Below are 27,662 nucleotides of genomic sequence, written 5' to 3'. Positions count from 1 at the left end.
GCTTTCCGTAGAGTTCTGGAGGACAGGAATGAAGATGGCGGCCTCCCAATCTCTGGCCCCGAGGAGCTGAGAGCTTGAGGTTCCGCTCCTCATTGCGCCTTTAGAGAAAAGCACCCAACCGCCCCACCTCCCTGGCCTGCGGTTGCGCCTTGAGGAAAGCAGTCAATTGCTGGAACCTGGTGAAAAGCACCCGGTTGCCTCTGTCTCCGTGGCCTCTGGTCGCGCTCCGAGCCCACCCAGCCTGCAACCGGCACAAGGTAACCCCGGGCTGAGAGCTCAGTCCTCGGCTTTGTCACTGTAGCCAGCTTCCCCGCTCTAATACCTGCGAGCTCTGTGGCACTCAGACACGCCCAGTCCTTCTGTGACCCCATGGGACCTGGGGTTATGCTGACCCCGCCTGGGTTTCCCCCCAGTTTAGCCTCTGGAGCGATGTCTCCCAGTGGAGCAGACTTTTAAAAGTCCCGATTTTGTGCTCCGTTGCTCCACCGCTTGCCGGGAGCCGGCCCCTCCCCCCGGGGTCTATCTTCCCGTCGCTTTGGATTCACTTCTCCGCAGGTCCTACCTTTCAGAAAGTGATCGATTTTCTGTTTCTAGAATTGTTGTTCTTCTTCTCTTCGATTTCCCGTTGGATTTGTAGGTGTTCACAATGGTTAGATAAGCTCTCTAGCTGATCTCCTGCTACCCAATGTCGTCTCAGCCTGCTACTTCTCTGCCATCTTGACTCCTCCCCCTCTCTTTGTGTTTTATAAAAGTTTTTAAAATGTTGAGATATTCTGGAATTTTTAAAGTATTAAAGGATGCAAAGAGAACACTATGTAATGAGAACTCTTCGTGTGTGTTACCAATAAAGGTTTTATTTTGCTTGCAGTAGCTTTTTGTTAATTGCACAAAATCATGTTTTTGCCATTTAAACATTATCACACAATCCTATTCTCTTGTTAAATATCTATTTTTACCACTTCCATTCATCCTATAGTCATGGTGACCTATTACAATCACTATTGAACTTTGTCCCATCCTTGACAATCTGGGCAAAAAAGCACCAAACTATTTCCTAGACCTGAGTTAAATATATGGTCCTTTCCTCTTGAATATGTAACAATGAAGGATGTGATTATCTTTTATTTATTAATTTCTCTGTCTTTAAATAGCTATTATTTCATGTAGGTCATATAGAAAGAGGTCTCTAAGACACTGAACTCTCTTTGACAAGAGTTGTAAAATGCAATTGAATAATTCCTGAATCTCTTTCTTTCTCTTGAAAAATGAAAAACAAAACTTTTGTAAGCACTTTGGGAAGACTAGGCAGGAGAAATAAAATTAAACCGTCTAAAAGAGTTAATACCCTGGCCTGTCTGATATCTGTTAGAATGAAACAATTCATAAAAGCACACATTAGTCTTATGTCAAATATAGGACTAAAGTCCAACAAGGATAAAATGTAAGACAGAATTCTTGGTTAGTTCTGCTATTTTCCTTTATAGAAGTCAATGATTAAAAATAAACTTGGAGACATATATAGACCATTTCACCTAACAACAGCAGAATACTCTTTTTTTTTTTTCTTTTAAGATTTCATTTATTTACTTGAAAGAGAGAGAGAGAGAGCACATGTGTACCAGCAGAAGAAGTAGCAAAAGGAGAGGGGGAAGCAGGCTCCCCGCTGAGCAAGGAGCCTGATGTGGACTTGCTTCCAGGACTCCTGCATTATCATGACCTAAGCCAAAGGCAGATTCTTAACTGACTGAGTCACCTAGATGCCCCTGCAGAATATTCTTTATTCAAGTGCTCTGCAAATGGCTGAAATGTGTTCCTCACAAATTTACGTGTTGAAGACCTAACCCTCAACATGATGGTATTTGGAAATAAGGCCTTAGGAAAGTAGGTTTAAATAAGGTCATGAGGGTAAGATCCTCATGATAAACGTGATTAATGACTTTATAAGAAGAGATTAGAGAATGTTCTCTCTCTGCCTTTCTGTCTCTCTCTCTTTTGTCATATGAGAATATGGTAAAGAGGCAGCCATCTGCAGGCCAGAAAGAGGACTCTTACTATTACCCTTTAACCATTAAAGGGTTGATTTCATAATTTAAAATCTTGTTAAAATAACTGTTCAGGCTGATATAGTTTCACTGGGGAATTCTACCAGAATTTTAAAAACTAACAACAATTTTATACAATCTTTTTCAGAATACCTCTTCACAACTAATTTTGTAATGTCCATATTACCCTAAGACCAATGAGTTAAACACAATATCAAATAAACATTCACTCTCTCTTATGAAACTTAAATGCAAAAATCCTCAATATAGCCTTAGCAAAAATAATTCAGCAGTGTATAGAATTATACACCATGACCACGTGCATATTTTATGCATGTAAGACTTATTTGATGATTCAAAATCAATCAATGTAACACACTACATCAACAAGCTAAAGAATTAAAATCATATGATCAATCAACACAGAAAAAGTAACACAAATCCAACATCCACATGATAAAAACACTCAGTATAATGGAGGGAGATTACCTCAATTTAATAAAAAGCATCTATAAAAACATATAGATAACATCATATTTAATGGTGAAAACTGAATGTTTTCCCCCCACTATCAAGAATAAGGCAAGGATGTCTACCCCTAGCACTCTTATGCAACATAGTAGTGAAAGTTCTAGTCTCTTCAGTAACACAACAAAGAGAGAAAAATCACACAGAATGGAAAGAAAGAAATACAACTATCTCTGGTTGCAGAAAGCATGATGGTCTATGTAAAGAAATCTTAATATACAACCCCCCACACAAAACCCTCCTATAACTAATAAGATGGGAATATACAAGACCAACATCAACTACATATCTATATACTACCAATGAAAATGTGGACACTGAAGTTAAAAACCCCATGCTATTTCTAGTTGCTCCAAATAGAATGCAATGCATATACATTTAACAATATATGTACAGGATCTGCATGTTGAAAATTACAGAATGTTGGAAAAAGAAATCAAAGAAGACCTAAATAAAGGGAGAGATACACTTTTTTTCATGAACAGAAAGACTCAATATGGTAAAGATGTCAATTATTCCTCAAATTGACTTGTAGATTAATACAATTCTAATCAAAATCTCAACGAACCATTTTGAAGACCCAGACAAGCTTGTTGGAAATAAGGAAAAGGTACAGACACTAGAATACGTGAAACAGTTTTGATGAAGAAGAATCAAGAGGGAGGAAATATTCTACTTACTAAAGATTTACTCTGTAGCTATAGTAATCAAAACAGTGTGGTATTAGAGGAAATACAGACATATAAATCAATGAAGCAGAACAGAGAATCCAGAAATAGACCCACACAACCTGATCAAGTGATTTTTGACAAAGATTCAAAAGCAATTCAATAAAAGAAGTAGTATATAGGCTTTTCAGCAAATGACACTGGAATAAGTAGATATCCACAGGCAAAAGAAAAAAAAAAAAGAATCACAGCATAAACCTAATACTAATTCAAACTGAATTACATATAATGTCTGTGTAAATTTACTTAAACGTAAGGCATAAAACTTTTAGGACAAAAGCATAAGGGAAAATATTTAGGATCGAGGGCTTAGCAATGAATTCTAAGTCTTGACCCAAAAAAAGAAAAAAAGATAAATTATACCTTAACAAAATTAAAAACTTTCACTCTGTGGAGACCATGTCCTGAGGATGAAGAGACAAACTACAGACTGGGAGAAAATATTTGCAAACTACATACCTGACAAAAGAATAGCATTTAGACTATATAAAGAACTAAAAATTCAACAGTAAAAAAACAATCAAATCAGAAAATGGGAAAAGGACATCAAAAGACATTTCACCAAAGAGGATATACAGATGGCAAATAGGCACATGAAATGATATTCAACATCATTAGCTATGCAAATTAAGATTACAATGAGATGTAGCTACACCTATTATACTGATCAAAGCCAAAAAATAGTATGACATCAAATGCAAGGATGTAGAGAAACCAGGTCACTCACATTTTGCTTGTGGGAACATATAAAAGCATACACACTCTGGAAACCAGTTTGGCAGTTTTTATATTCCTAAACACGCAATTACCATAGGGTTCAGTAATTTCACTCTGAGCATTTATCTCACAGAAATGAAAAATTATGTTCACAAAAACCCTGTAAATAAATTTACTTTGTGGTTTTATGTGTAATATCAAAAAAATGAAATCAGCCAAGGTGTTCTTCAACAGATAAGTGATTAAACAGACTGAGATATATATATATATATATATATATATATATATATATAATACCACGAAATACTACTCAGTGATAAAAAATTATAATATTGAGACAACTAGGATTAATCTCTAGCAGAAATTACACCGAGTGAAAAAAGCCAGTCCCAAAAGGTTACATACTGTATAATTCCATTTACATAATATTTAAAAAAATAAAATTTAGAAATGAAAGAGAGATTAGTATTTGACAGAGGAAAGGGGATAAAGAGGTGTGATTACAAAAAGGCAATACCAGGGATGATTGTGGTGTTAGTACTATTTGGTATCTTGTTACACAAGGCTATAGAAGTGATAAAATTTTATGGAACTCAACACAGACACACACACACACACACACACTCCCAAATGAGGACAAGTAAAAGTGGGGAAGGCTAAATAAAATTGAGTTATATCAACACCAATATCCTAGTTGTGATATTATACTATAGTTTTGCAAAATATTTCCATTGAGAAGGAAATTGGACAAAGTGCATAAGCAGTATACAAAGATCTCTCTGTATCATTTCTTATAGCTCCATGTGAATCTACAAACATTTCAATAAAAATGTCAATTAAAAATATAAGATTACCCTTGTCAGTAAATGCTTTTTTGTTGTTTTGGAAAATATAATTATGTATTTATAAAGACGTTATTTAGGATAGGATATAGTGAATTTTCTGTTATTACTAAATGGGCTCCTAAGAGAGTATTAAAAAAATAAACTTGAAAATCCTCTTAGTCATCTTTACTTCCTTCTCTCTTTATAGTAAGGAATAGTACATGTAAATTTGTAAAGTAATTCATATGCATTTTCATTTTCAGTTTCTGTTTACAAAATAAGAGGAAAATGTCTTTTATTACAAACATTCTGTGAAGATGTACAAAGTGGACCTTGAAATGCATTTCAAAGAAGACAACCAATGAATTATTTTTCTAGGAAAGTATAGAAGAATTGTACTTAAGAAAGCAACATACAGGGGCACTTGGGTGGCTCAGTTGGTTAAGCACCTGACTTTTGCTCAGGTCATGACCTTGGGGGCCTGGGATTAAGCCTTGTGTCAGGGCGCTGCTCAGCGGGAAGTCTACTTCTCCCTGTCCTTCTGATCCTCCTCCCAGCTTGTGCGTGCTCTTTTTTTTCTCTCAAATAAAAAATAAATTCTTAAAAAATAAAATAAAAAGAAAGCAATTTACAAACTTAGAGTTAGTAAATATATAAAATAGAGGAGGGCTGGTTGCACTACACAATATTCTTATGTTTTATAATGTAATTTATTGCTTATTACTTTTAGCGGTGAACTTTCCTGGTTCAATCAAAAGTAGCTGAATTTAAAAGTGACAGAGGAGTTCTAGGCTCAAATGTCCTCCTAAAACAAAGTCTGATAACCTCAATGGTGAGAGTGTTATTCATGGCATTTGGAGACTGAATCTACTTGCCACTGAGAAGCTACTCCATAACACTGAAATTAATGATTTAAGTTCTTGTTAGAATTCATAAAACTTTGATACACAACATTGTGCTAAGGAGCATTCGTGGACTGGTAAGGCAGTTTTAATGCAAAGTAAGACATTTCTCAAATTTAATTTCAGAGGCTCTGCAATGAGGCAAATCATATTTCTTAGAAATCTCATCAGATTTCCAGTGCTTTCTTCTACAATTACAACAGTTCAACAGTTTGTTTAAAATTATTTTGTCCTTTGCTGTGGGAGAGATTTTTGCTGTTTCATGATGTGTGCTTTCAATTTTTGCCAATACCATTTGCTTGACGGAAGACTAAAAAACTGAAGCTTCTGTAAAAAGCACTCATTTCTGCCTCAAGTTATATAAATTTAAGATTCTTAAGTTCTAAGTGGTTTCTAAGGGAGTATCCTTAATTCATTTTTGCTCAGAAATGGGCTGTGGGCAGCTAAATCTCTGCACTGGGGGGTAATTTCCACATCTTGGTCAGGTTATTTTCCTGATTAATTATTTTTTCCTCCTTTTTGATCACTACTAAGCTAGCTAGAACCATTTATTCAAAAAAAAATGTAAGATATATATTGGTTAATGTGATATGCCAAAAATAAGAAAAAAGGGTGGCTGATTTATGGTGTCAAGGCCAAAGTACTCTAAATATTGTATAAAATTCTACAAAAAGCTACTAGCAGCAGTTGCCTTCCTTACCTATATGTTACATAAAACTCAGTCATGGGACACAGTTATAACTGAAGGAATTTCCATGCAAATATTTCTAGATTACAGTATGTCTATGAATTGACTTATTTCAATTTCTGTGCCATATGGATTCTCCAATGTGACAAATTATTCCGAATATAGTGACTCTTGGGTAACTAACTTCTATACTTCACTATTAGCTCAGATCACTATCTTTCTCATACAGTATAATATACATGCAATATATGTGATATTTTATGCCCATTTCTATAAAACTGCTTGAATCTCTTCTATTTCAGTTATTCTTATTTCTTCAATTATTCTATGGTAATGAAAAAATCCTTTACAACTTAAAACAACTTACACTAAAGTTTTTAATAAGCGCAGTTGAGAACAGAGATTCTTAGAAGTCTAAAATTTCAGTTAAATATGATGGAATAATGAAATATTTATAGTTATTAGTAAACAGCAGTTTGCTTTTAAGGTAATAAATAGGCATAGGGAGGTAGCCATGGGATCCAGATTTGAAGTTATCTTTAAATTAAAAGGAAAAGAAAATATTCATTGGTAGAATAAGACAAAGATGCCCCAAATAATCCGAAGGCACAGAGAGTAAGGCTGAAGTGAGAGAAATAACACCACCACCACTACCAAGCTACCATTATGGTGACAGGTACTGTATTATGTGATTTACCTGAATATTACAGGCTGAATACACCTTACCCCCTCATGTTCTATGTTGAAGCCCTAAGCCCCAGGACTTCAGAATCTGACTACTTGGAAATTGGGCCTTTATAGGATTAAGATTAGGATTAAGTTAAATGGATTAAGTTAAAATGAGGCCTTTAGGGTGGACCCTAATCTAATCTGACTGGTGTCCTTGTAAGAAGAGGAAATTTGGCCACCAAGAGACACTTGGGATAGGTGGGCATGCACAGAGGAAATACTGTGTGAAGAGACAGGGAGAAAGGGTCTCTGCAAGCCAAAGAGAAGCTACATAAGAAACCAAACCTGCCAACACCTTCTTGGAATCCCAGTACCCAGAACTGGGAGAAATAAATTTGTTCATAATGCCACTCAGTCTGTAGTCCTTTGTAATGACAACATAAGCAAACAAATATAATGGATTAACCTCTTTATCCCTCAAATTATCCCTGTATTACCATGCTCATTTAAAAGGCAAAGAAGTTGAAACAGAGAGGTGTTAAGTGACTTGCCCAAAATCATACATCAATGAATATTATAAAAGGTCAGAATTCCACTCAGCCAGTGTGCCTCTAGACCAACATTGCTAATCCTGATTAATACCATTCCGAATGTGGTGGCTCAGTTTAGAGATTAACGGAACGTTAAAACTCAATGGTTCATTGTTAATTTATCTACCAAACATTTATTAAATGTGTATATGCAAATGACATATTTAGACACGAGTGTAATACTTATCTTTTTCCTTAAAAAAACGTAGAATCTGACAATAGAAGAGGGAAAACATGCATAAAGAAACAAGTTAGAAGAAAGAATGAAATATGTTACCAAACTGTGAAAAATGACTATAAAAATTCAGAGGATGGGGTATGCCTTTGCTCTGGTAGATTCAGGAAAGCTTTGGAAATGAGGGTGGCATCTAAATGGTCCCTCAGAATACCTGAGGTGTCAGCCTGTGTAGATGGGAGAAACAGGGATCTGTTTAATGAAGGGAGGAGGCAGTGGAAGATAAAAGGAGAGGTCTTCAAGGAGACAAACTGGAAAATGAGGGTGAGATAGGCAATGGGAAATGATTAAAAAGTCTTGGGAACTCCTGAAGCTTTCTGCTTAGTATGGAGGATCACCCAACCAACAGAGCCTGCATTTTCTTCTTTTTTTTTTTAATCCACAGAGAAAAACTGCTTCAGTTCATAGACTAAGTAAATAAGAAGTGACTTCAGATTTACACTTCCATCAGAATCCTTATCAATCTAATAATTTTAAGATGTAATTTTAAAGTTGCGACACCCCTTCTAAATTCTATTTTGGCTCTTTATAGTTCCACTAAAATACTGCTATCTTTAATTTCTCTTGTGCTTTGAAACTGTGTTTCTTTCTCCCTGTGGTACTACTGGGAGAAAGAGTTTATTCTCTTTCTGATTTTATTCTGCTTAAAGTCAATAGATCCCATTTACATTTTGCAACTTTATCAAACCTCTTAACATATTTTTTAGGTGGGGATTTGAATATAGAATAAAATAACATGCTTTGGAAGAGAGATTTCTCAAGCTTTTTTAAAAGACGTTAAATATCTTGCAAGTTTCATGGGCATAGTGTTTTTGTTTAAGTCCCATGATTTAGAAACAGATCAGAGAACTGATTGATATAAACATGACCATTTCTCAACAAAGATGAGCTTATTAAAATGTTTTCCTTATAATTTTAGACTCAAAATTACCTTTCAGAATTTTTGTGGAATTTCTTTTTGTAAGCCCATTTTTATTATTTAATCTCTTTTTGTGAGATATCTTGCCAGGGACATTCTCAGCTGCATGATCAAATGCTTAGAAAATCTGAAGTGGCATGTGGAGTTGAGTATTTTGTTCAATTTTATACACGCAGTTCTTGAAAGCTTTTTTTTTTTAAAACTACAAGGGAATATGACACCCTGAGGGGTCTAATTTTCTTTGTCATCCACCTGAATAACTTCAATTAACATTAATACACATGCTAGCATGTCTGCTCTGAATATGTAAAATAAAGTAGTAAATGCTGGGATTGAAGGAAAAATCTGATTAGTTAAATAATACACTGAGTAATGTCATTAAGTAGGCCAGCTCTCATTAGGAGAATTGTTCTTCACTGAATCAAATACCATAATTAAAACATTAACGACTCAAAAAAATCTTAGTTTTTCCTTCAATTAAGAGAAAAAAGAAAAACATGTGCCACTAAAAATGTAATTGGATTTTAGTAGAGTGACTTGGTTTTAAATCATTGTAAAAACTTAGGATTCAAAAATCATATGGAATAAATTTCCTAATGTATTTTATGCATAATATTTTTCCTGGTAACAATTCTTTCCTAGCTGATAGAAAAATATTTCATTAATAAATGAGATATAGTCATATTACAATGTTTTCTTTCCTTTTAAATCAATCATTACCTCTTTGATAACAAGTGATAGAGAACATGGAACTCAGATAATAGTTTCTTATCTGCAGTGGAAAGCAGTGTCATTTTGAGAATAGTGGGTAACTTATAAAGGTAACCTTGTGTATACTGTCATTTTCATTAACAGTACTTTTCTCTGTAAATCTGACGACAGATGGAGAGATACTTAAACCTTTTGGAATTACCTTCCATAAAAAGGAAACGTTAGCATGAGATTGATTAAGTGGAATTTGCTTTTATTTTATTTTTATTTTGCTTTTTAACTTTAGTCAGTTACACAAAATTAAAAACATATCTCTAATCCAGAGACTTTAAGAAAAATATAGTCAAAAAGATGGTATTTTGTATACTTTAAAATTATCATTTTTTAAAATTTTAGTAAGTTAATGGTATTTTAGTAAATCTGTATATAGATTATCTCAGTTTGAGGTTTCTTTCTTTAGGAAGGAAAACTGTAGTGTAAGAAGGTCAAGTTCTTCTTCATCAGCAAATGGAATCAAAAAGTTAAATTTTCATGGATAGGAACTGGAAACAGGGCTAGTTTCAGAGGCATAAAACCTGTGCAGTTACACAGGCTCCTATGCTTAGAAGGGTCTTGGACTTAGTTTAATGTTTGCTGTTGAAATTCTTAATAATTTTGAACAAAGTGTACTACATTTTCATTTTGCACTGAGCCTTGCAAATTATGTAGCTGGTTCTGTCTGAAAATATGATTTTTCACATGCTGCTGGTTGGTTTAAAACCAGTCTATAGTAACACAAATAATGTGTTGACTCTTCTTCCAATTTTTATATTAATAAAAGTCAGTCTATTTACACATAAATTATTCACTGTTGATTTGAAGTCCTCAGTTTATTTTGTAATGTGCTGCAAATGTCAGTTTGAAAAAGCTAGCTAAGCAAAAGGGAGACATATTTTCAGATGACATTTTGGTCACAGACCCCAGTCAGGGTCTTCAAAACTTTATTTATCTCCCATTGGGGTATGGGGAAGACAACATGAAGAATCTAGTTTGAAAATCTGGATATGACAAAAAATTTTTATGATGAAATTGCATTAAAATATTGATTTCTGACCATGTTCTGAATAATGTGGCATTTGGAAATGTATTAGAGCCCCCATCACCTTCCCAACAAACAGAAACTGTATTAGCAACTGTATCATTCAAACCAGGAAGTCCTTAAATTAAGAATGTTTTAAAGCCCTGTTAGGAATTATTGACATCTAATACCCAAAGTGACAACCCAATTCACTTCTCAGGAGGGGAAAAAGAGCAATCTGGAAACCTCTGGAAAAATAAGTGTGATAAACTTGATGCTGAATCATTTCAACGTTGATGAATCCAGCCTACTGCTTCTAATAGATAAGTAGTAAACCATTTCTAAGATGGCTCTTCCCAAACAATAAAAGCACACCCTTAAACCTGACATTTCCACAGTGATGAATCTTAGATGAAATCATATGAAATGTCAAAATAAAGGCAGAAAAAAATCAATAGTTGTGTAGATGAAGCTATGTAAGGTCAATAGTTTCATAATGTTTGTGACAGGCCACCCATGTTTTTTGTGTGACAATATTTTTTAATGTGCAATAACTCCAAAGCACTGAAAATTAATTTTTGAAATGGAATTACCTCTTGACAAGGATATAATTAAATTCATACTTTTTCCCCCTGAGAACACAGAATGATGTGGTAAATAAGCTGCCCCTTCAAGGTCAGAATTATGTTAGGTTTATAAGCCCAGGAAAAAAGAACCATCCCTTGGGTCCAAAGAAGTGTGACTTGTCTCTTTCCTTAATTCTCAGCCATGGGTCAGCAAAATCACAGACTGTGCTGGATGCTCTTCCATACCTCCCACAAACATAAGTACTCGAAGGGGGTAGGTACTATGCAGTCAAACAAGAATACAGGTTTTGGACAAGTTTTGGGTGAGTTTCCCTCTCTGAGTTTTTGAAATATGAAGGATGATAACATGTTTCTCTCTATGATAATTTCACTCATTGTATCTCTAATGTAAAAGATTCACACCTTTCCTCTACTCTAGAGAATACCAAATAGATTGGCCAGCAGAAGATTAGTAATTTAGTATATTTCAGAGGCCATATTCTATTTCTTCATGATTTGCCTTCTATTTTTTAACTTCTATTAAGTTTGACAGAGAAAGGAAAGAAAATTACAAGTATAACTCTTCTTTATTGTTTAAAATGCATCCATTTATGTGTAAATATCTCATGCATAAATGATTTTTTCTAATCTCTAAAGTTAAAAATAAAACTACTGCTCACAAAACAAAACAAAATAAATGGGGAATAGAAATTATTAAGAATGGGACATTCTTAGTTAATCTGAGATTTAGTTTTCTTTTTTTTTTAAATATTTTATTTATTTATTTGACAGACAGAGATCACAAGTAGGCAGAGAGGCAGGCAGAGAGACAGGAGAAAGCAGGCTCCCCACCGAGCAGAGGGCCCGATGTGGGGCTCGATCCCAGGACCCTGGGATCATGACCTGAGCCGAAGGCAGGGACTTTAACCCACTGAGCCACCCAGGCACCCCTGAGATTTAGTTTTCTAATGAAATTTATTGTTTGCTAAATATTTCTGTGTTTCCTGTTCTGAAATTAGACATTTTATTTCCTGAGAGTGTGTGATTAAGACTATTATAAACCAATGCCAGTTTTTAAAGAAAATGACAATGGTAGAGAAAAAGAAAAGGAAAGGATGTGAATGTGTGTGGGGGCGGGGAGGTACTTAACAAATCTCTTCTTGATTTTAAAGAAAGTTTTTAAAATGAAATTTTGTGAAAATGGATTGATGTCCCATAGTTATCAAAAGTTTTCAAATAATTAACTGCTTGTTTAAATATCAAAACAACCCTTAAAATCATGACAGAACTAGTGGTGTCACATTTTGTATTTTGTCTAAAAGTTTTAATTGTCTCATTACTTTATACCTAATAAAATGTAATTTGTCTTTAGTCCAGCTCACGATATAAAAATACTTTAAATAATATTTTTTTAAAAATTATAGCCTTTACATATAAAATATTTTCCTGTTTTTTAAAAAAAAAGTAAAAACAGTATGAGGGGGGTTGGAAGATGGCAGTGGAGTAGGAAGACCCTAGGCTTATCTCATCCCATGGATACAACTGGATAACTATCAAATCATCCTAAATACCCCAGAAATCAATCTGAGGACTGACAGAACAATCCACATAACTAAAGGTAGAGAAGAGACCACACTGAAGAAGGTAGGAAATGTAGAGACACAGTTTGGAGGGAAACGGATCAGGGCCACTGTTGCAGGAGGAAGCCACGGTCACTGAGAAGGGCAAAAGATAGAGTAGTACAAAAGGGAGCACACATGGAAGATGACTCCTCATAGCAATTGGCTTGGAAAACAACAGGGGTTGAATTTTTTTTTTTTATTAACATATAATGTATTATTTGCTTCAGTGGTACAGGTCTGTGAATCATCAGTCTGACACAATTCATAGCACTCAACATAGCACATATCCTCCCCAATGTCCATAACCCAGCACCTTATTCCTCATTCCCTCCACCACCACCTCCCTACCCCCAGCAATCCTCAGTTTGTTTCCTGAGATTAAGAGACTTTTATGGTTTGTCTTCCTTCCTGGTCCCATCTTGTTTCATTTTTTCAAGAGGGCTGAATTTTGTGAATTCTCACAACCAATGTGGCTGAAAGCCTAGAGTTTTGAAGGTTAGTAGGCCTGGATGGGATAGAGCCCAGACAGCACTGGAACTTAGAAAAAAAGTAAGGCAAACAGTCTGGGGACATAGAGTGTGGAAACAGCAATCTGAAGAGTGCCTGGGGCACACGGTAGCACACTCATCTTGGAGTGTGTCCCAGAGAGGCACCATTCACCACAGAGACCCCTATGTAAACAAAAGAACTGGCAGGTGCCATCCCCCCCCCCTCCCCGCTTCAGCATAAGCATAGGAATACCTGCAGGAACCAGTGCAATGTTGACACACCCTACCAAACTTGCTTATACCAAGACCTATATTCCCTACCATTCATCATTCACCAGAAACACTATTCCCAGAGAGACCCCTATGTAAACAAAGGAACTGGAAGGTGCCATTTTCCTCTCCTCCACCCTTCAGCTTAAGCACAGGATCACCCGCAGGAACCAGTGCAGTGTTGACACTCCCTACCAAACTTGCTTATACCAAGCCCACCCTGTCATGTTCTGGTGGAATTTTCCTTCCTAGTCACATCTGCCTGAGTCTCAGGGTGGTGGGCTCCCTCCACAATAAGACTGGCCCAAGCCCCTGCTAACACCATGTCTCATAACCTGAGAGTTTTGCAGGGCCTTGGTTCTGGTAGTGTTGGCAACAGGTCTCATTTCATAAGCAGATCAGAGAACATCTAGTTAAAACTCATCACATTCAGGCCAGGGATAAAACGCTGCCCACAATAAGCAAAGAGAACCTCTGCAGATGACTGGCCTAAAGGATAAAGTGGCCAAGACAAAACAGCAGAGCACTTGCAGCACACATTAGAGTACTTCTTAAAGCACCAGGCCCTGGGAAACAGGGGATGGTACACAGTAGGGCACTACAGGATCTCTTCTTCATAAGACCATTACCCTCAAGAATGAAAGATGTAGCTGACTATCCTAACACAGAGAATCAGGCACACTTACACAAAATGAGAAGACAGGAATTTGTTCTAAATCAAAGAATAGGACAAGGCCACAGCCAGAGCCCTATGTGAAACAGATATAATTAATATACCTGATAGAGAATTTAAAGTAATGATCATAAAGATACTCACTGGACTTGAGAAAAGAGTGGAAGGCATTAGTGAGACTCTTAACACAGAGCTAAGGAATAACAAATAGAGATAAAGGGCTCAATAAATGAAATAAGAAATATGCTTGATGGAATGAACAGCAGGCTGGAAGAAGCAGAGGAATGAATTAATGACCTAGAAGAGAGAGTAATAGAAAGTAATCAAACTGAAAAAAGAGGTAAAAAAGAATTATGGAAAATGTGAACAGAGTTAGAGAACTCAGTGACTCCATCAGATGTAATAACATTAATATTATAAAAGTCCCAGATGAAGAAGAGAGCAAATGGGGGAAGAAATAATAACTAAAATTTCCTTAATCTGGAGAAAGAAATAGATATCCAGATCCAGGAGGAAAAGATAATCCCCAATAAATCAACAAAAGCAGATCCATACCAAACCATATTGTAATTAAATCAGTGAAATATAGTGTGATAAAGCAAGAATTTTATTTTATTTTATTTTATTTTTATAATTTATTTATTACATTTTATTTTTTAACAGATTTTTATTTATTTATTTGACAGAGAGATCACAAGTAGGCAGAGAGGCAGACAGAGAGAGAGAGAGGAGGAAGCAGGCTCCCTGCAGAGCAGAAAGCCTGATGTAGGACTTGATCCCAGGACCCTGAGATCATGACCTGAGCTGAAGGCAGAGTCTTAACCCACTGAGCCACCCAGGGGCCCCAATAAAGCAAGAATTTTAAAGGTAGCAAGGAAAAAAAAAGGCAGTAACATACAGGAGAAACTCCATGAGGCTATCAGTAAATTTTTCAGCAGAAACTTTCTAAGCCGGAAGGGTATATTCATAGAGCTGAATGGGAAAAATCTGCAGCCAAGAATACTCTAGCCAGCAAGGCTACCACTCAGAAGAGGAAGAATGATAAAAAGTTTCCCAGACAAACAAAAACTAAAGGAGTACATGACCACTAAACCAGCCCTGTGAGAAATATTAAAGGGGACTCTTTGAGTGGAAAAGGAAGACCAAAAGTGACACTACGAAGTTAGGAAACACAAAAGCAATAAAAATGAATATTTCTGTAAAAAATTTTAGTCAAGGTACTCATACAATAAAAAGATGTAAAATATGACACCATATACCAGAATCTGGGGAGGAGAGGAATAAAGAATGGGTTCAAACTTAAATGGCCATCAATTCAATATATACTGCTACATGCAGAAGACATTATATACAAATTAATGGTAACTACAAATCAAAACCACTAATAAATATGTAGAGAATAAGGAGAAAGAATTCCAAACATATCACTAAAAAAGACCAGCAAACCAAGAAAGAGAGAAAGACAAGGAAAGATCAGAGGAAATCTTCAGAAACAACTACAAAACAAGGAATAAAATGGCAATAAATACAAAATTAACAAAAATTACTTTTAATATATACAATGTAATATTATTCATCCATTAAAAAGGATGAAGTTTTCCCATTATTAATTACATAGGTAGAGCGAGAGTATCATCCTAAGTGCAATAAATCAGAGAAAGACAAATACTATACCATTTCACTTATATGTAGAATTTAAGAAACAAAATAAATGAACAAAGGGGAAAATGCAAGAAACAAACTCTTAATTACAGAAAACAAACTGATGGTTACCAGAGGGGAGGGAGATAGAAGGATGAGGGGAATAAGTGATGGAGATTAAGGAGTGCACTTGTGATGAGTACTGGTGATATAAGAAGTTGCTTATTCTCCAAGCTAATAATAGTTGAGTCATTCTCCCTTTTGATTCACCTCCCCTCTGCTTCATAAATCTGAAACTAATATACTACTGTATTTTAACTAACTGGAATTAAAATGAAAGCTTAAAAATAATAAAAATAAAATAAAGCTGTATGTACATTTTTTTATTCTACATTTCAAAGTAATGATAAGAGTCTTAGAAATGCTGAAAGTGTCTAAAATACTGAAGTGATTAAATAATGAAAACTAGAAGTTAATTATACACATTGAAATAAAAAAATTTGAAATCATAATGTAGATAATGGCTTGGAAAATAAGAAGGAACAGTCATATAAAATACAAAACATTTTGAAAATAAAGAGAAACAATGTCACTCTGAGCCATATCAAATCATGTTTTTAAAAGTACATTATAGATATTCCACTATCAGCAAGATATAAAAAGTCATGAAAGACCATCATTCTTACCATAATAATGAGAAAACAAAAGTTAAATAAAACAAGTAATAGTTTTAATATGTACCTTTAAGATTACTGAAAATATTTAGAACTGAGTAGTAATGGAAATTTATAAAATGTAATGAAAACAATGGGTAGAATAAAATTTAACTTTAGGTATTTACAGTAGAAAAGAGAGTATTAAAAGAAATGATTTAAGCTTCAATGCAAGACCTGTCAACAAAAAATAAAAGCACATTATGCTCAAGGAAAGAAAAAGGATTACAGATATAAACAGATGTAAATGACATTAAAAAACAAATAATTGATTTTTACTAAGCCCAAACTACTATAGTATCTAAAAAAAGAAAAAAAAATAAAAACCACACACACACACACAGCTATTCCCCTAGCAATATTAAGAAAATCCACCCCCACACAAATTACTAATTGCTAAATTACAGATCCTTCAAGAACAATAGATATTTTGAACAACGCTCTGCCAATAATTTGATAATTTAGGAGGAATGAAGAAATCTCTTGAAAAAACATCACAGTTGAAATAGTCACAAGGAGTTACAGAATGGTTGACTAATTCTATACATTTTATATAAATAAATTGTCATTTAAAGATTTCCACAAGGAAATCTCTAGGATCACATGGCATCACTACAGAGTTCTATCAAATATAAATGACAACAACAAGAACAAAAAGAAAACTCTTTCAGAATAGAAAGAATGATGAAACACTTCCCAAATGGCTTTATGTGACCAGTACAATCATTTTATCAAAATTTGACAAAGAAAAGAAATTTATAGACCAGAATTCTGCCTGAATATAAATGTAAAAATCTTCAACAAAATTTTGGCAAATATTATCCAGAGATAAATACAAACAATAATATATCACAATTAACTAGGGTTTATTCCTGAAATGAAAGGTTTGTTTAGCAGCCAAAATTCAGTGATGCAAGGTAAATGTTCAAAATCAGTCAAAATAGCAACAGAATAAAGGAGGAAAAAACTCACACATCATAGATGCAGAAAAAGAAAGTGGTAAAATTCAATGCCATTTATAAAAAAAGCAAACTTTTCAGACAACCAATGCATAGGAATAAACTTCTCTAATCTAATAGAAGTAAGTACAAAAATTATAAAGCTAATATTATACCCAACAGTGATGTTTCCCCACCTCCCCCAAATCAGGACCATAACACGGATGTCTATTATCACCATCTGTTCTGTATTTTATTGAGGTACTAGTCCACGTGATAGAGCATGAAAAGGAAATAAAAGACATAACCATTAGAAAGAAAGATGTAAATCTATCTTTATTTGCAGATGATATGATTGCTTATATGAGGGGAGAAATGGTTTCATATAAATTTTAAAACTTATAAGTGAATTTAGCAAAGTTGTGGGATTCAAGATCCATGTATAAAAAAAAACATTGTATTTCTATATAATGGCCAAAAGAATTGGAAAATAAAATTAGAAAATATTAGGTAGGGATACATTAAATGAAAAACGTATAAGACCTCAACACTGAATCTACAAAATACTGCTGAGATAAATTCAAGTCAAAATATATGGAGAGAGACCAGAGTCACTGGAATTCTCTGATAATGGTTAATTCTACATGTCAGCTTTACTGGTCTAAAGGATGTGCACATACTGGGCAAAATGTTTATTCTGCAGGTGTCAGTGAAGGTGTTTCTGGAAGAAATTAGCATTTGATTCAGTAGACCAGGTAGAGATCAGTCCTCACCATTGTGGATGGACACCATCTAATCCATTGAGAGCATTAATAGAGCAAAAAGGGGAAAGAAGAACAAATGTTCTCTCTTCTTCAGCTGGGAGCTCATCTTTTCCTGCTGTCAGACATTGGATTTACTGGTTCTTAGGACTTCTGACTCTGGAATGAACACTAGTGCCTCCCTAAGCTCAGGTCTTTGGTGTTGGACTATTATATCACTGGCTTTCTTGATGTTCCAGCTTACAGGCAGAAGGTTGTGAGATTTATTAATCAGGTGAGCCAACTCCTATAACAAATCTCCTCTTCATATATCTCTCTATAGATCCTATGGGTTTCAGTTTGTCTGAAGAATCTTAGTACAACTCAATATTATTAAGATGTTTATTCTCTCCAAATTGATTTGTAGGCCGAATGTATCCCCATTCATAACCTAAGTGAGTATCTTTTATTTTTATAGAAATTGATAATCTTATTTTAAAAGAGATATAAAAATGCAAAGGACATAGACCAGCCAAGCTAATCTTGAAAAAGAATATAGATTGTAGAAACATTCCATCAAATTTCTTAACTTATAATAAAGCTACAGCAATACATCAGTGTGGTATTGGCATAAGGAACGACAAGCCAATGAAACAGTTCAAATACAATTTAGTCATTTGGATTTTTAAATATCTTGGAAGTTGTCAATGCAATCAAAAACAGGAAGGAAGCTCTTTTCACCAAATGGTGTGGGAGCAAATTGATAACCTGTTTGAAACACACACACACACACACACACACACACACACACAGAGCAGTGATCCAAAACAGACTATCAATTTAATTTGGTGAAAGCATCATCTAAATGACAATTGAGTACAATGGAGCTGTGTATTATTAAGTCTTCAGAGAAATCAGAGCAGCCAGAGACAATTATGAGAACTTGAGGAAGACACACAAGATAGGAGAGGGAACTTATATTGAGCGTGTTTCAAAAGTATATTTGAAAATTTGCTTAGAGTCATCCATTTTTAACCTTTTTATCCCAGAGAAAAGTGATTTGTGTGGCTAGAGTTCCCATCTTTAAGAAATGGAGACCATTTGTTCTCAACACTTCCATGTTTCAGTATGGAGAAGAAGAATAGAAGAAATATTTTCCCAGTTTTGGTACTTCAGCATCCAAGCTTGAAAAAGCATCCAGTTCACCAGAATTGAGAGGAGAGCTGGTGCCATTGCACTGGTTACCACCACTCTTTTCTGCTAGATTGCTCAGCAGGTTGATCAAGCTGTCTTCAGAGGAAAACAGAGAGGAAGCAGACACTTTACATGAAAAATATCAAGGGTAGCTTTGCATGGAACATAGATTTTTGTAATGGTGATGGGTCTGTACAGATGGATCTCAAAGAAAGATTGTCACTACTTTGACCATAGCAAAGAGAAACGATAAATAATTATGGAAGATTTCTATGTTTAACATACTTCTTGGACACTTTGTAGGACCAAAAAGAATACAGCAAATTAAGCTGTAATCTAGCCTGGAGAAAATACATAAAAAATAATCAAATGAGGACAAGTATCTGTTGAGGACTTCAAGCTTGAAGGCCATGTCAATGCTCTGCCTTTCCTTTGAGACACTGACTTCAAATTTACAGACAGTAGCAATAAAACCAAGGTATTGTAAGCAGGGTTATATTCTTAATAGAGTATTAATTTTTGGAGCAATATTGATTATCAAATTGTGCATGCTATTCTCAAATTCCCACAGGAAGAAATCATATTGAGCTTTCAAGTTATCCAAGACTTGGATGTTTAATGTTTAATGAAGCTTGTTTTATCTCAGCTTCCTCTTTCTCAAACTTTCCAATGGTTCTCTTAGAAGTTTCAACACATTTGAGATTAGGTGGTCAGTTGTGGCTTCCTTTTTCCAGTTCATCTTATCCAAGTTGATGTATAAGCTCTCATGACATCCACCACCTCCTAATAAACCAACTCTGAGAAAGTGTTCTCTTTATTGAATAAGCATGGAGTTGAGTTTTCTGACATTTACAGTATGAGCACTTCTGATATAGTACTGAAAATGTAGGGAGGGATAGTTTTTTTTAGAGTCCTCAGAGGAACACAGGGTGGGTTTAAGAAGTTTGGTTCCTAAAAGAAAGAGTCACCAAAGTCTTCTGACCAGAAAAATTACATGACTAATCTGTTCTTTGAAAATTTATTGATGTCTTTTGGAATAAATAATGGTTTTCAAAAGTAAAATGTGAAGTTAATATTTGATAGTGCAGTGACTTTTGGTGGTTACTATAAACAGTTAAACCAATGACTTTTAAAAATGCTCATCTTTTTATTTTGTTGTATTGTTTTTAAATTACAAAGGTGGTTACTAGAAGAATTTTGTTTGTTCATCATAAATTTTATAAGACATTTCCCCCAAGGGTTTCTTTCTGTCAAAATATGTTTGCTGACTCTACCTCTTTCTCAGAACTTACACTGTGTATTATTGAAATTATACTAAAACTTATCATCTAATTCATACAGTAGTTCCGGAAATAAAGAAATAAAAAGAAGTACTTGAATTATTAAATACATAATTAAATACATAAGAAGTACTTGAATATGTTTCCATTAAATACATAAGAATTAAGTACATAAGAAGTACTTGAATATGTTTCCAACAAACTAGCAGTTCTTAAATTACTTCAGCACCTATTTTTAGTATATAGATAACAGATATTTGATTTCTATTACAAAAGTATTTTCTAAGTAAAATAAGAAATTTTCACATTAGAGTTTTACACTCTTCATTAGAGTTTTGTGCTCTAATTTAGATGTAAACACTTAATACTTACTACTAAATATTTTGTATTTAAAGATATTAAATTATTTTGAATAATTTAAATTAACAATTTAATTATTTTAATGACAGTACATCTGAATCATTGAAAAGTCTCTTGTACAATACTGTACTAAATATACAGATTGGAAAAGTAATAGTGCTTTGCCTAACTTCTTATGGACAAGTAAACAAGAATATTACTAAATTGTCCAGTATTCCTTCCAATAAATTATGTTACTACTGGGTGAAAATAAATCTTTAAATATTTTTATGTTTTTATATAACATAGTCAGACTGTGGTTTTGATAGAAATATTAAGAGTATTTTTGTAATACATTTTATGTATTCAATTAAAATTTCCTCTACCTTTCTTCATAATTTCTGAACTGAACATCCAAAAATTGTATACAAAATAAAAATCACATACAAATCAACTACCCAAGGACTGTATGTTATTACAATTTTGTTTTTAATTTTGCCCATATAAAATAATGAAAGCAAAATGTCAAAAAGTAAGTGGCAAATATAGTTTTGCATACTGAATTTTTTTAAAGATTATTTATTTGAGAGAGAGAGAAAGCAAATGCAAGTAGGGGCGTGCAGAGGAGGAGAAAGATAACCCCAAGCAGTCTCCCTGCTGAGTGTGAAGCCTGACTCAGAACTGATCTCACAACTCATGAGATCATGATCTGAGCTGAAACCCCAAGTGGGACATTTAACCTACTGAGCCACCCAGGCAATCCTAATTTTGCATACTGATTTAAGCTCACATATTCTGAAACAAATCACAAAGTTAATTTCTGTTTCACTATAAATTCTTTCTGAATTCATGGGTTTGAAGTAGTCAAACTACATGTTTCATAGGTCAGAATCATTCACTGGATACACATGATAAGCCAGGCTGTAGAGTTCAAATAATGAATAATTGCTATTTATAAATTATTAATATTGCAGTAAGTGAGTTACACATTCAAACTAACAATTATAAAACAGTGAAATAAGTTCTGGAGCAGAGGTTTGTATATGATAATAGCAGAGTTCATAGAAGGAATGTTCATTTTATTTTTCCATGTTGATCAATAAAGATGACATACAAGTCAAGCTTGAGCTGGGTTTTTAAAGATGCAAAGACGTTAACAGAGGGATAAGATGGTGAAAGGAATTCTGGGGAAGAAGAATAGATATGTGAAATAATAAAATCGTATTTGAAGTAACGTTAAATTTCTTCTGTGTTACTAGTTTGTAAAATACAAGAGATGGAAGAGCAGTCAGATTTGACCAGAAGTGCAGTCAGATTTGACCAGAAGTAGAAAGGTAATAGATTTTGGTGAACCTGTTTTCTTTTATAGGTGATAGGATTCATTGAAAGGTTTTATTTGAAGGCTAGACTTTCATATTAGCAGTTTTGAAAGGGATAAATTTTGAGGGGAACAGGAATGGAAAAGGGATTATAGTTTATTATTATAATCATAGAAATGAAAATTGAACTAATGAATAGCTTTAGCAAGGGAGAAAAACAGGACGTATTCGAAGAATGCAATTTCTAAAATTATAAAGAGGTGGAAATTCACGTGTTGTTGGTAGCAAGAATAAACACAAGGAGTTGAAGATGAATCCCAAGTTTCTGGTTTTGGTGTATGGTGGTAAAAGCAAAAAGAAAAGGCTATTTATTTGGAAATTGTCTTATTTTGTATTTGAGTTCAAATGATAAAACTACCAGAATATATACATTCCCCAAATAATTTTATTTTTATGCTCGTATTTTACATAAAGTAGTCTTACATTTTTATGTAGTTACCTCTAGTTCTGTTTTTTTTTTTTTTGAATCATAGAAATTTCACCTACCTCAAGAAGTTTTGACAAGTGTTTAATTCTATTAATCACGTGTCTAATTCTATTCTCTCTCTATATAAAATTATTTTACTCAGGGTTCTCCAGAAAAGAGAACCAATAAGATACATATCAGTTTTCTCTTCAATAGAAGAAAGATTTATTTTAAGAAGTTGTCTCACATGAGTTTGGGTCTATCAAGTCTGAAAAGGGCAGCCAGGTAGGTTGGACATTCAGGAAAGAGTTGATGTTGTAGGGTCATCTGGGTGGCTCAGTGGGTTAAACCTCTGACTTCAGCTCGGGTCATGATCTCAGGGTCCTGGGATCGAGCCCCTCATTGGGCTTTCTGCTCAGCAAGGAGCCTGCTTCCCTCTCTCTCTCTGCCTGCCTCTCTACCTACTTGTGATCCCTCTCTCTGTGTCAAATAAATAAATAAATAAAATCTTAAAAAAAAAAACAAAAAAAAGAAGAGTTGATGTTGTAGTGTTGAAGAGATTGTTTGGACACTTCACTCTCTGCTCTTAAGTCTCTCAGCTGATTGGATGACACCCATCCTTGTTATGGAGTGAAATGTGTTCTATTCAAAGTCTACTGACTTAAATGTTCATTATATCTAAAATATAACTTTGCAGCAACATCTAGACTGATGTTTGACCAAACAACTGAATGTCACAGCCTAGCCAAGTTGATACATAAAATTGACCATCACAGTTATATAGTTGTACTTTGCTTAAGCATAAATTATGAGATGAGAATCTGGCATGATTATTTCCAGAACTGTTAATTGTTACAACAGCATATTCTAATACTAACCTTCCTGGTCATTTGTGCTACCTTTTTTTTTTTATCAGCAATTATCTTATAATTTTTTTTTTTTTTTTGAGAGAGAGAGTGTACACACGCGCGCACGCTCACACACACACACACACAGTGGGAGGGGGCAGAGGGAGAAGGATATATACCTATCAGTAGAACTTGCTGACTGAGTCTTTAATTTTCCAGGCAGAGATCAAATTGCTTGCCAACCAGAAATATTGTGGAGGTAAGCAATGTGATGTCATTTATGACATTTTATTTTTAAAATGTTGGTACCTATAATTAATGTCATAAGCCACTAGATATGATGCTTTCCTATGCTGAGACAATATGCACTCCTTAAAGGTAGTTGTCATTTTTGACAGTGACTAAAAAGAATTGCCTGTGGTTAAAAATATCATTACTTAAGAAAATCTCTGTGTAAAAATACGAATGCTTAGGAAAATCTCTGTAGACAAAATAATACATAGCAGTTTAGAAACAATTTATTTTTAATTTTTAATATTGTATTATGACAGGAGCTGTTCTTTTTTTATTTTTTCTACTTCCTGACAGGTTTTGCAGAACAAACCAAAATTCAAAAATAAAAGTGTAGCATCATACTAAATTCCCTTTTTGCAAAGAGAATCATTAAATTGTACATGTCATTGACAAAATTGGCCCCAACTTATCAATAGCTCTTATTCTGAAATAGTGTAAGGAAAGGAAACAGGCTCATTAACTAGCAGATGTTGAATTGGTTGAACACACCAAATTCAACATGAAGTGAAAGCAAGGAAAGTAGTCCATAATTCTCTTTAAAATGACTTAATCGGCAAATAGTAGTAAAATTTGGTAGTAAAAGTACACTGTGAATACGTAAGTTACTAGTTATTTATTTCTACCATAAGCATTTGTTATAACTTCTCTGTTCATTCTCTAATAGGTGACATGATTAAAATATAAGTCAAATAAGCAGCTGTGTTGCTCAATATATATGTGAGTGATCTATAAGTGTTATCAGACAAATATCAGGTTCATAGTATAATTATAAGTTAAACTTTAATCAATTTGTAGGATGATTTTTTTCCCACTGTTTTAAAGTATACTATGAGGTCATCTAAACAAAGATATGCATGTCAGAGCTTTCATTTATTTAATAAATATTGATTGGTCATGTCAATATTAATAGGAAGAAAGATGTGAGCATATTATCAGAGCACAGTGTGATAAGAGCAACATATCAAAATGGCTAGCAATAGAGACTCTGGAACCAGATTGCCTGAGGTTGAAACCTGGCTCCAACACTTATGAGCTATTTGACCATGATGGACAAGGTATTTATTCTTTCTCTGCCCCAGTTCCCTTATTTATTATATGAGAAAAAATCCTAAGTATTTCATATTGTTATAAGAAATACATGAATTTATATCTGTAAAGCAATTTGCACACTGTCTGACACATAGTGAGGGTTATGTGTTTGTTAAATTGATTAATATGAGACAATCAATAATCAAGGGGATAATAATAAAGTTTAGTTGTTTATCATGCTGAATTCAATAAACTAAGTTGTAGAAGACAAGCAGCAGGGAAATAGCAGGGAAGAATTTTCTAGGTTATAGGATAAATAGGGAAAACAGAAAATAATTAAAGTTAAAACATGCTTCTTACCTAGCATTTGTTATGCTTTTTTAAATACTCTGCCAAGATTGTATTATCTGAAAGTCATAGGAGACTATGGCCATGAGGTCATTGCCAAAACTGGAGGCTGTTTCTAGGACAGCTATTTGGATCAATAAAAGGTGGAAATTAGAATCTCAAAGGCTGGGCAGGAGGGTTTAACTTACAGATATTGATTCCACATGGCTAGGGGTCACATGCTGCAAGTAGCATTGTGTTTTCAGTGGGCTTGATAAAAGGGAACACATCATTTCAGGGCTCTCATAGGATGTAATCTCAGTAAAAATCTTACTGAGGCAAATCCTAAAAGCCATGATAAATTTGCAGAGATGTCACTACTCTTTTTTTCATGTTGGCATGTCTCAAGTGTGCAAAGTCCTGCTTCAAGCCTGTTGTCATGTAGCTCTCAATGTAAAACCATTTCCAAGAGCATACTGGCCTTCTTGCCCTAAACTTTGTCCCTCCAATAGCCCAAGCTCATTCCAATTCACTGTAGAGGGCACCTCTGACTCTGGGACATCTTCTGGTATTCAGAACTGCAAAGTAAGGTATCCAAAGCTCTTGTCACATCCCCATTACTTGCTTGATATATATCTTAAACATGTTCCTGAGTTACCAAGTTTGACCTGCTGCCTACTATGTGTGTGTGTGTGTGTGTAAGTATGTTCAAGTTTTGTGTGGGGGAAGTGAAAGTGATCATCTGTGTGGTGGGTACATGTTGAGAGATTAGAGGAGGGCGTGAGCACTGTCTTATGTGAAAGTCAAGTGTGATGTCTGATGGTTACTGTTTTTAATCCAGGACACCCACAAACTTTCTGTCTTCATTCAAATTATAATTATTTTCAAAATTCACAGTGGCTTTTAATACAGGCAGATATAATAAAGCTTCAAGTACTGCAGTAACTCTTTGTATTGGTGTTAACCCAATCCAGGATCTGAAGAATTCTTGGTGTAATTTTTCTCCATTTATTTTAGATTTTTGCAGTGAAAGGCAATTACGATAAAGAGAATAATAAAGAAAAATGTTAAAGATTGAATTTATATCTAATCTTCTCTAAAGTTATGCATGTTAGTCATCCTTAATTTCAACTCTTGAGGTTTTATCGCATTTGAAATATTCCTCTGAATACTCAGTGAACAAAATGTGTATGTAGTGATGGAATTCTAATTTTTCTATTATATTGTAAGAATGAAATAGGTGGTTAATAAATTTAACCAAGGTCATACAATCGATTATTTACTAGGTTCAGTTCCCTAAAGGCCATATGTTCCTTATGAAATACGTTAAATAGAAGAATTCTTTTCTAACCTAGGCATAACTTAAAAGTCAAATGAAAATTGCTATTCTGGGTTTCAAGGAACCTATGCGTGATTTGACAATTTATTAAGAGAAAAAGTTCCTTGAGATAAATTTTCCATTTAACTAGAAAAAAATGTAAAACCATACACAAGTGACCATTGAGCAAACACAGGTTTGAACTGCATAGGTTTACGACACACTGATTTTTGATAAATATAATATAGCATTGTAAAAGTATTTTCTTTATGATTTTTTAAATAACATTTTCTTCTCTTTGGGTTATTTTATCATAAAAATGCAGTATAAAATAGATATAACAAAAAATATGCATTAATTGAATATTTATGTTACAGATAATTCTTCCCATCAGCAGTAGGTTGCTAATAGTTAAATTTTTTGGTGGGGGGAGTCAAAAGTTATATGTGGATTTTCAACCATATAGGGGTTCAGAACCCTTAACCCCTTCATTATTCAAGGATCAACTTTACATAGTTTTTTAAGTCAGACAAATGTATTCTACGTCATGGGCTTTGTGTCCTCTGATCTCCCTATGATGTCTTTAATGTCAATGGACACTCGGTGCTCTTAAAACTTCCTTTCTGATAAAAATAAACAACAAGAAAAATATTCATGTACTCTTCTCAAAGGGCTACTTCAGGTCTCCTCTGAAGCTCTGTAATATGAAAAGACCCTTCACCTTAAACATAAACAAAATCTCTCTCATTTATTTCCTTTTTGTGCTGATTCTAGATAAAGCATGTTTTTCAATCCTGAGGCATCAGGCTGAAACCTAAATAGGTTTTGTTGTTGTTGTTTTTCTTTCATGAGTTTTGAAAGAGATAGTTTACCTAAATAATAAAAGGATATGTTTCCATATGGCCAGATATTCCTTGAATAAGAAAACAGTGGGATCTAAAATGAACACACATACTCCCACATACTCACACATCAACTCACACAGAA

At 34.2% G+C, this 27,662-nt stretch overlaps 1 protein-coding gene across 1 annotated transcript in view; it reads right to left on the bottom strand.

The window, feature by feature from the left end:
* EPHA6 (EPH receptor A6) overlaps positions 1-27,662 on the bottom strand; it is a gene marked incomplete at both ends in the record, with an annotated part of 631,617 nt that overhangs the window by 391,241 nt on the left and 212,714 nt on the right. The window contains 1 exon segment of the mRNA XM_080796899.1: positions 18,166-18,181. Within this exon segment, the coding sequence (XP_080653025.1) occupies positions 18,166-18,181 (16 nt within the window).

This window comes from Martes martes (genome assembly GCF_963455335.1).
Source record: "Martes martes genome assembly, chromosome: 1".
NCBI lineage: Eukaryota > Metazoa > Chordata > Mammalia > Carnivora > Mustelidae > Martes > Martes martes.
Note: the sequence above shows the minus strand (reverse complement) of the source record. Positions and strands in the feature narration are given on the sequence as shown.